Source organism: Typha latifolia, chromosome 4 (genome assembly GCF_019914945.1).
Source record: "Typha latifolia isolate L0001 chromosome 4, TyphaL0001v2, whole genome shotgun sequence".
Classification (NCBI taxonomy): domain Eukaryota; kingdom Viridiplantae; phylum Streptophyta; class Magnoliopsida; order Poales; family Typhaceae; genus Typha; species Typha latifolia.
In genome coordinates this window covers 1,494,587-1,505,525 of record NC_133089.1, presented here as the reverse complement: position 1 = coordinate 1,505,525, position 10,939 = coordinate 1,494,587, and the positions used below count along the sequence as shown (strand labels likewise).

At 38.3% G+C, this 10,939-nt stretch overlaps 1 protein-coding gene across 1 annotated transcript; it reads right to left on the bottom strand.

Annotated features, from left to right (window-relative positions):
• Positions 1–1,250: 1,250 nt before the first annotated feature.
• Positions 1,251–10,704, bottom strand: LOC140786516 (SCY1-like protein 2 A). Its single transcript, XM_073134999.1, has 14 exons — positions 10,022–10,704; positions 9,028–9,132; positions 8,551–8,661; positions 8,116–8,298; positions 7,224–7,350; positions 6,175–6,236; positions 5,972–6,058; positions 5,804–5,890; positions 4,874–4,987; positions 3,883–4,011; positions 3,393–3,455; positions 2,903–3,064; positions 2,627–2,745; positions 1,251–2,549 (listed from the first exon to the last, which is right to left on the bottom strand). The coding sequence occupies exons 1-14, from the start codon at positions 10,511–10,513 to the stop codon at positions 1,619–1,621; spliced, it is 2,772 nt and encodes a 923-aa protein (XP_072991100.1). The 5' UTR covers positions 10,514–10,704; the 3' UTR covers positions 1,251–1,618.
• Between the last annotated feature and the right edge of the window lie 235 nt (positions 10,705–10,939).

The window sequence follows — 10,939 nt, the reverse complement described above, 5'->3', positions numbered from 1 at the left end:
ATCATAGATTTGAGTAATCATTGAAGCCGTTTTTTTGATAAATAAGTGCAAAGGACCTAATAAATAATTCAAAAGATAGCAATATATAAATAGCTTTCTCTAATTAGGATGCAGTGAATCTTGTCAAACAAGATGGTCCATCCAACATTTGGAATGCTTCTGTCTCATTCGTTACCCGTTCAAAAGCTGGAGGAAAGTCAATGAAAACGCACCCATCTCAACAAATAGGGCACATGCCACTTGCGACTTGTATTTCAAACCTATCACTTGGACGCCATATTATACCTCTCCTTTGACGTCCGATTAGTCGTCTCTCTTTCATTAATGTTTGCACGAGATTGACCAACTTCTTCTCCTTAGTTTCCCTGTGCGTATATATAAGCCAAGGCTAAATATATTTCTTTGGAACATATCAAATAGGAGCCAAGAATTAGAGAGGAAGAGAAGAAATTATGAGCAAGAAAGTGCAGCAGAACACTTGTGTTAAGGTGGTTGTGGTTGAGACCCGGTTCGTTAACACTGACGCGGTGCACTTCAAGTCCGTCGTGCAAACGTTCACCGGAAAAGACTCGAAGCTCGACAACATCGTGCCGGAGAGGCCGCGGGCTGTTGACGGCATGATGATGGCGATGCCGGTGGCGCAGAGCGTTGTGCCGCAAGAGGTGGCGGCGTGGGAGTGGCAAGAGCTTCAGGGATTGTATTAGTCTGAATCCTCTGCAGCTCTACTGCTGCAAGAATTTTGAGCCCCTCCCTCCCCTCAAATCATCTTGCTTGGCAGTTGCATGTGCTCCTTTGTTTTAGATGTCTCCTTGTTAAGTGAAATGGAAAATATTCTATTACATGATTTCTTACTTGAACTTGAATGAATTGGCTGTATATGATGTTTGCACAATGGGTATCAAATTTCAAGAACCACCTATCATTTTAGTAAAAATATATGCAAACAGTCAAATCCACTATAGGAAGGAAAAGGAAAATTTTCCACAGCAATTAGGTTGTAGAAGAATCTCCCATCGCCTGCTCATTTTCTTGTATACTTCACCAAGTCAACACCCTTTTTTTCAATGAATAGTCTACATGTAAATCTGTAAAATACAATGCTTCACTTATAGGAGTTCCAAACTCGATCACATTTTCTTAAACATTTTACTTTTTTCGCCTCAATCAACTGTTCGGCAGGAAAATTTTATATCCCAGCAAATGCACCACAAACCCTTTTCGTTCTGTACTGTGCAATCAACGAGAAGATATACAGAGTGAAAATCTGATAAGCCTCACTAACATTGTACAACTTGTGGAGCCCAATCAGACACCCCAGAATACAAATGGTGAAAAATAAAAGCTACATAGTTGACTTTGTTTATTATCTCTGACATTTGAAGGGGCTGGAGCAGTTCTCGAGGAACACACAAACAAAAACATCGGAAGGCAGTCTCATTTTGGCGTGTATATGAAGTAGCCACTTGATAAGATTATGACATTTCTTACTTAGGGACGAGTTGAGCATCTCCATGGAAGCAATCTGATAATGTCATCTGTTGGTTCCTTCAAGGAATGCCTTCCTAGCAGCATTGTTTCGCCTTTGTCAAAAATCGGTGGACCAGGATGTCCTCAATTCTCATTGCAGCAAATCCAAAAGAGGCGGTTTCTCTGATGAAGCTTTAGCATGAGCAGGCCGTGATGATTTTGATATCCCAGATAGCCCTTGGTTTCTGCCTCGTCCTCTCCCAACAGCAGCAGTTGGAGGTGGGGCAATTCTAGGAGTAGGCTGCCCAGCATTTGTTGAGGCAATTATAGGTCCAAGGTCAGTTGCCTTCCCAGCAAACTGACCTCCAATTAAACTGTTGGCACTGGAGTACAAATTCCCAAAACTTGAAGCTGAGTTACCATGACTTAGCTGGCCCATGGGATTAAAACCTAGACCACTTGAATTTTGTGTCTTTGAGATCAAGCTACCCTGATGAGGATTTGATTGTCCAATCATATTGTTAGTGCTACCAAATCCTGTGCCGCCCATGTTTGAACCTGAAATTCCATAACTGTGAATTGGCTTGGCCCCAGACCCTAAGCTGCTGGCGGAATTACCTGGCTTGGGTGGCCAGTTGGCAAAAGGGTCTAATTCATCAAATCCACTTCCAGAATCTCCTCCAGAGTTTTGCTCATCACTAACAGCTAACTGTGCACCAAGGCCACTAGATGCACTTCGCGGAGGCCACTCAACATCGACAGGAGTACAGGAAGCAGAAGTTTGCTGACTAGAGAAAGACTTGATCGATTGAGAAGATGTCACTGTGACTGAGGCAGGCTGTGAAACTGGTAATGACGGCTTTGGTTGTATGTTGGACTCCACAGCAAGAGAAGCGGTGGCACTTCTCTTTGTAGTTGGACCCCAATCTTCATCCCAAGCTAGGGTGCTCTTTGCTGAGGATATCTGCTCATTTGGTCTTTGCAGTGGTTCAGAATGAAAACCATTGGTTACTGAAGGTGAAACTCTGACTTCAGGGATTCCAGAGTCAGTAACAGTCACACCTCGTTTTTCTTCAATCTTTCTGTAAGAATGGATAAGCCAGTTAGATTGTCTAGACTCATAAATTTGAAGGATGTAGCATTACTAGATCTATGTTACCTCAGGATATCCTTGACAAAGAGCATATACTTAGCAAATTGCTGAACATTCAACTGCTGAGCAGTAAGAAGTGGGAAGAGAAGGGGAAGTACATTCTCTGCAGCAAACTCCACACCATGCTGAAGAAAATAAAAGAGTTTGAGTCCTACTTCGTTAAATGCAACAAAATACTACAGACCGTAAAGAAAACAAATAAATAAATAAATAATAATTCAAGTTGTAGGACCAAAATAAAGGTAGAAGCAATGTTTCAATACAAAAGTTTGCAGTAACTACCTGCTTATAAATTGAATTTGCAACTCCCAAAGTACACATAAGAGTAGGTGCAGAGTGGTCCACAGCAGTGCACCGCTGAAGAGTTTGCAAAATGTCTGATGTAGCATGTTTATCGAGTGATGGAACCAGATCGCCTAAGCAACGCAGTGCATTCACTCGCACCTGAATTTTACGCAATAAGCATAACATATATTTCACTTCTCATTAATTTGGCTTGGCAAAGGATGCAAGATATACTAAAAACTCAGACAAAAATTATTCAAGAACCATCAGAAGACATCAGTTTACAGGCGCTACACAACACCCTACTTGTTCAACAACTCAGATATGCTAAAGGCATTGTTGTTCTAGTTCAAAAATGACAAGATTAAACAATAAGAACAAACAGCACCATTATGGAATCAAAGCAAAATATAAACTGATGAAGTCTGCACTATAGTTAGAGCAACTAAGATAGAAAAAGCAAATTTCACAAAGGAACTCTACATACTGCAGCCACTGTAGTCTTTAGAGCCAACCCATGAGCACGGGGCAAGATAGCCTGCTTCACTAGCTACAAGAAAAGAAAGTTCAGCACATTAAATGGTCTATAAAAGATATGGATCACATGCTGCAACACAAGTACCAATAAATGATACCAAATCACATATGCCATCATATAGAATTGTCATCAACAAGAATAAAATATTTCATATGAAAAAAATCATTAATTATTTCCAGCAGCACTATAATTATCTCAACAGAAAGAATGGACCTTAGGAAAGTTCAAGCATGAGAGAGGATGGTGATAACTGATCATTTATATTTATACAGAAATATCTTTTAAAAAAGGTAACAGGGTGATAAAAGTTTTAACAGGTGCAAAAATGTATCTTCCTGTAAATCACATTCAGTGACATCTGCTAAAATATTATATGGTTATAGGTGTAACATAGTCCCCATAAGTTATTACTGTATCCCTACTCACATGAGGGGATTACCTGCATGTCAAGTTGCCTCGCAAGAGGGACAGTTCTTCGAAGAACCTCCTCTTGTATACGAGGATCTGTATCATCATAAGCACGAACAAGCATTGGAAGAACATGTGATATCAAGTGCTCTTGAGTAGCCTACAAGAAAAGCAAAAGCCCACAAGAGCAGTCAAGAAACAAGGAGGACAATAAGATGCTTATTTATATCATCAAGTTGACACAGGATTCAGACTTATTCAATAAAGTTAATAAAGTATATTACTTGAGATATCAAGGTTATCTGGCTAAATGATTCTAATGATTAAAGATGGCAGCCAAGGAGGTAATAAAATAATAATACAGTACTATCTTATATAGCTATAAAAATCATTATGTCACAACATATAATATTATATCAATCCAAATGAATAAAGTAAAGATTGATATTTGTGTCTTATAATTCGATTAGCAAAAATGGGAGCAGGAGAGGCCAGACGAATTTTGATTGTTTCAATCAGTTAGCTGTGATAAGATACAATTTATGGGAACCTAACCAATTCATGATATTGGTTGTATTCCTATACTTCTCCATAAACTTCAAAATTCATATTACAAAATAAACGTAAGATCATACAAGCTGTCACTTTTTAATTCATGTAGCACCTTATAATAACACTTCAAAATCAAGAAGTTTCTATTTGTACATAGCCTGATAGCCAAAGGCTATAAGACACTTTTCCATTCCAGTTACACAAGAATAAATTATTTGTTTATTTGGAATGAAAAATTAGAACCAACATATATATTTGCATTGGGATGATAAATTTCACTCCCAAGATTATTTAGATGATGAACATATCACTAAAACAAGAAAATCAACAGGAGTAAATGGAGACAACAATCCAACAAAGAATTGGCTTTAAGTTGTCAGAAAAGCAAAGAAAAGCATTATAGTGGTCAAACTCCGAAAGAAAAAAACTTTGATAGTACTTGTGTGCAGTGAACGAGAATCTTTGACTACCTTGTGAATAATAAGATCAGCGTGCTTCACAAGCAAAAGAAGCGTTTCACCTGATGCTGAGGTTAAGACCGGAACAAGAGCAGGCAATGTTGAAAACTCAAAATCAGTTTTGTCCTGGAAGAAGGAAATAATTGCAGCCATTAATATATCAGCAAAATAGACAATACAGGGCTTTTCTGAAAAAGGTCTATAATATGATTAACACAGACAGAGAAAACAGCATTAGTGACTACTTGATAACTGATTTCAACATCAGATTGGACGAAAAGAACTCGTACATCATCAATATCAAAGTGCAACGTAACAATAACAAAAAACAGGACCATCATTGTAAAGCAGAGGCTTAATTTCGAATGCCACAAAACACTAAACCAACTACTAGCAAAACAAAATGAAGAATTGATTGCAATTCTTATTGTCATGATAATATGCAAATGAAAAGAAGCATGTCTACCAAAGAGCTGGAAAAAAAAAAATCGTAACCAAATTCCAAATTGAGTGAAGGCAATAATCCTTAGCTGAAATTTCTCAATTGGTCTAGAAACAATACAAAACAAAAGGACAAAATCAGATTCCTTCCGTGTAAGAAGTAATTAGATCAAATAAAAGATTACAATTATAATGGGTCAAAGAGGAAACAAATTAGACATCCTAAACATTATTAAAGCTTGGATTCCTAAAACAGAGAATTATAATTCTTCATGAATGGAACAATTTCTCCAAAATAACTGAGTGTTTTCAGTGCCTACTCACAAGGAATTCAGTGCTACAAAAAAGAAAAGAAGGCAACGAACTTTTACTGCTGGAGCATAGCAAATTTATGTTCCTCATAAAACAAGTAACTGCCAACATCTAGAAGTTGGCAGAAGACAATTGTCACAATATTTCACTACTCTTCATTCTCTGATGAAAAGGAACAAAAGAATATACCTGAGACTCAGCAATAGTAAGAACCATGGGCAAAATCATTGGCTGCATGACAACATTTCTTAGCTCAGCACACAGAGGTGGAAGAACCTGTATGAAAAAAAGTTTACTTGAATAGGAGCACAAACACCGGCGAAATATGAAATATACACAAAAGTAATATGTTCAGACCTTATATCGCAATATACGAGAATCAAAATCTTTCCACATGTCTGATAGTGCCTTCAGAAACTCAGTTTTCTGCATATTATCCCTCTCCTAAAAGTGGTAAAAGTATGAAGTCAACAATCAAATACATGTGTTCCAAAGTTTTGCTTTTATTGTTGGAATCCAAGTTAGAAGCATATAATCTAGTTTGAAAACAGAAACCATACAAGCATATGGTCCAAGAAGCGAAGAGCACGCAACCTAGTATCATCCCTGAAAAAGGAAGAACCTGCAACATAATTTACATATTATTGAGAAACCAACATGAATACATAAACAAGACAAACACATTGCTTTATTGACTTGCTCAAAGGCTTATTCTGAAAATGAATTATGAAGATAAATGATGATATAAGTAAGGGATCATAATGGTACAATCATTAAATGATAATAACTATGCAGAAAAACTAAAAGCATGTATATTGCAGTTAATGAATAGTTGAATACCGAGACTCGCCGCATAAAGGACAACAAAGATTCATATCATTTTCATAATTGCATAAGTACAAATTTAGGACAATCAGATAGCACAAATATGCCCCTTACAAAGGTTCAGCAGAAGCCAAACTATATTTTGACTTTACTACTTTGAAAATTCAGATCATGGTTTATCATGTTATACAGTCAAATTTGTCATTCCACTTTGCACTTTTAGCATCGGAAAATTCATCTGGAATGCATGTTTTAAAATTTCTTACAGGTGAATATATTATTTATCAGCCAAAATATAAATTAGCATAATTTACAAACACTACTTTCACTCCACAGAGGAAAAAAGAAAGTGGCTAAAATCTATTCCATCACATCTTCTCATCCATCACTAAAATATTTATGCAATAAATAAGGTAAATATAATATCCAAAGTTCTCTGAGTAGATGGCTAGATCAGATAAAAATACGACGACAGCAAGAAATGCTCATGAATGAAGTCCAAGCCAAAGTCACTAAATCAATCAAAATAACAGGGCACCAGTTTTAAGGCTTAAATAGTGCTCTTAGATGCCTGAGGATCCAGTACATTTTCAGAGAAATCCAAGTAGATGGTTACATCTGATAAAAGTACAGGCAGAGCAACCAATGCTCATGAATGAAGTCAAAGCCAAAGTCACTAAAATCAATCAAAAGAACAGGATACCAGTTTTACTGTTTAAATAATGCTATTAGATGCTGCCTGAAAATCTGGTACATCTTCAGAGAAATGCTATATCATTCATACCCGTGAAGTCCAAAGCACTTGGCCTTGTTGGTGCATCCATAGACAACATCCTTTGCATGTCCATAGTCAACTCCGCAGGAATATTTGAGAAAGCTTCACTTGACAAGTATGTCAAGCTATTCATGTACTGTAAAAACAAAAAAACTAAATACCATAAGTTATAAAAGAAGAATAACCAAATACAAAGCTCCAATTCAGGATGCACAGACATGAAATGCAAACCTGCACAGAGTATCATAAAGCACTTTTTATGTATAGATAGACAAGACTTTCATGCCACACCATACATGGAAAGAAACAAATAACAAGGCTCCACTTCAGGATGCACAGCACATGGAAATGCAAACCTGCAGAGTATCATATAGCAGTTTTTATGTATCCTAAGATAGATCCGACTTTCTTGCTATCCTAGAACAAATTAGTGGTACAGCCCCCACATACATGTAATATCCACTAGTTGCTGGCTGGATTTATAGAATGAGCACTGTCAATCATGATTACATTTGCAGTACCTAATATTTATCATGATAAAAGCACTCCATATAAAATTATACAACCTCTATGTTTCAAATAATCAACAGCAAACCGAAGGGCTAAATATACACGGAGCTCATCTCTATTACTTTGCCTATCCTTTAAGGAACTTGCAAAGATATGTAACGGTTTCAACTACAAAGGGTTAGAGGACAAATATTGCCGTCTACTATAAAGTATAAACCCTAACCAACAAAAGACTACTCATGCAGCTAGAGAGTGCTTACAATTAACACATCGAAGAGACAGGGAAAACAAGCAAGAGTAGAGGAATTAATAACTAATGCTATCTGTTGTGATGGCACCTGTTAAGTAGACAAGTGTATATCTCAAAAGAAGCTCATTTTGAAAGACGTACCATTTTAACATTGTTATGACAATCCAAAAGAGGTTTGCGAGCAATCAGATGGTAGGCAAGACATCCGAAACTGAATATATCACTTGGATAACCAACTGTAGGAGCTCTGCTTCGAACTAATTCTGGAGCCGTATAATTAAGAGATGGCTGAAGTGGTAAGACAGCATCCTCAACATCATACTCCTACATATACAAAACCAGCAAATTAAGTATTACTAGCAATACATGCAGAATTAAATTAACATACAGATAAATTAATGTGGCAGCCTCGGATGCTTTACAAATAAATATGGCTCTGTATAGTACGGATGGAGAAATAAAACCGATATAACAGACATACACATTTGAATGTTGTGGTGCAATTTAACATTGAAACACCAAATACTAGTAACTGCAAATGACAAGAAGACAATTTGATAACTATCAACTACTAACCGAATAATGAAATTCCTGTGTTGATGATAAACCACCTGAGGCTTGATCAATTGAGATTGCAAAACCAAACCCACCAAGTTTCCAAGCTCCACTTGACGTTATAAAAACTGACTGCACCAGAAAAAAAAAATGCTTATAAATGAAGGAAAATGAGGTTTTCTTAAAGGGAATTTGAGGGAATGTTTGTAAAGCTATTTAATAAAACATAAGAAGAACTTTCAGCATTAAAGAAGAGTTTACTTGATCCTCGGCAATAGAGCATAGAGCATAAAATCACCAGTTGATCACAGATGCAGAGTGTGAGATAAACAAAAATAGCATACAAGCAGAGCATGCAGCTTCTCAGACATATATAGAAACAAGAACAATGAATGACAAGAGGACAATAAAAGCATAACTAAGAAGATGACATTAGTCCAACCAAGTGTGTGCATACATCTAAAATACACAACTAAAATATTGGATGGGAGATATAACCTCAGGAGATATAGCTCGATGGACAAGACGAGCATTATTATGAAGAAAATCCAAGGTTTCTGCAATCTGAAGTAAGCCATGTTTAACCTCCAAAAGCCCCATTGCCTGCCAAAGAAATAAATAAATTGTCTCACTGCATAGCAGAAAGAAGACATATGGACTTCATAACTTAAGAAATGTCACAGTTAAATTAAATTAAATTATGAAATGGGAACTCCCAATGAGAACAGAACCGATAATTTACTGAAGCAATTATTGAACCAGTCAGAAGCAACAGAATGCATGAACCATCTTAATATGACAGTACTTCAAGATGCATAAATAGTACATCTAAATCCTTATCATCATCCTGCACAATATGTCAGATTGCATTTAACAATGTCTTTCAAAGAAGAACAGGGCCCAAACAAACACAGGATTTCATAATATGTCATACTTATCATCCAACAGCTCAAACAGTTACTTGACATCCATTATTATTTACTACAAATGCTGGATTTATTCCGAGGGCCCAACCAATGTTTCTAAAACCAATACTACTATGTATGTATATATGTATGCCATCACTTATTCCAACCCATTTTTAAAGTGATTTCTTTCCTTCTCTTAATCTTTTGTCCTACTAAATCAGCATGCAACAACAAACCTCACATATTCAAACATAGGAAAGAAATGATCCAACATCATCTTCGCATGAGTACACTTGCAGCCAGTTTTGTCCTATAAAGTACTGAATTTCCACAAGCTCCAACAAGTAAGCACTTTTCTCTTCTTGATCTAAACGAATTGCAAAAATTCATCTCATGACGCAATTCCCAATCTTCGAAAAGGGGAAAAGAAAAGAAGCATTAATCTTTGTAGATCAACAATCCTATCCCATCCCATCGCCTGATCCAGTAATCAAACAGAAGAGATCTTTGCTATATACAGATAGCCAGATCTACACTAGAACATCAATCTCGAGGGAGAAGAAGAATAGAAGAAGGCGACCTACCATTCCCTTGAGCTCCTTGGGCACCTTTGCGACGTTCTCGAGGCACCCGAGCGTATTCGCCACGGATGCAAAGAGCGGCTCCGTTACCATCGCCATCGCGTTCTTGCTCTCGTCGAGAGCCTGCACAACGTGGACGACCCCCGGGTGCCGGAGCCGCACGAGCCTCGCTGCGTCGGCGCGCACGAGGTCGAGGAAGGCATCCTCCGCCGCCTTCGAGAGCCCCGCCCGCGCGCGCCCCTCCGCGAGTGCGCGCTTGTCTAGGACCCAGACGGAGACCAACGGGTACTGCGTACTCGGCGCCGACGGCCGCGGCCTCGCCGAGTACAACTTCCAGGCGAGGCCGGGGCCACCGGATCCGATCTGGTCGAGGAGGTCGTAGTCTTGGAGCGGGCGCGGTCCGGTCACCTCTTGTACGGTGGTTTGGACGGTTTTTTCGATCACCGCCGCGGTCTTCGCCAGGGCCTGGGTTAAAGTCTTCATGTTGAGCGCCATCGGCGGTCGGCGGTGGCGCTCACGGCACCGACACGGGTGTACGGTTCCTGGGATTCGTTCTCTTCGCTGTCAACGCGGCCCTCTCTCTCTCTCTCTCTCTCTCTCTCTCTCTCTCTATTGGGGTGAGGTAGGTGGATGCTTCTTAACGAAGGAGGACACGAGGTTTTTAGTTGTTCTCACTAAAGGTAAACAATTAATTGGGGGAAAGGGTGGGATAATTTATTATGCGACTTAACTTTGGTTTGGACGACCAACGACTTGAGATTCGCCTTGCTGACTCGTTAGTTGTTGATTAATATTTTTACATTCACTCTATCATGTTCATTAAGGATTAATGAAGCTTGTTAAGCAAGTACGAGGGGTCATAATAACTTTATTTATCAATGATGCCTGAGAATAATTATAAACCTTTTTATGAGCGAATGA

Bases quoted from the DNA above. Each gene is read 5' to 3' on its own strand.
- LOC140786516 (XM_073134999.1), bottom strand. From the start codon at position 10,513: ATGGCGCTCAACATGAAGACTTTAACCCAGGCCCTGGCGAAGACCGCG. The intron at 5,891-5,971 runs GTCTGAACATAT...TTTTTCATACAG, and splicing joins CTCGTATATTGCGATATAAG to GTTCTTCCACCTCTGTGTGC. The intron at 2,550-2,626 runs GTAACATAGATC...CCATTCTTACAG, and splicing joins TTTGTCAAGGATATCCTGAG to AAAGATTGAAGAAAAACGAG.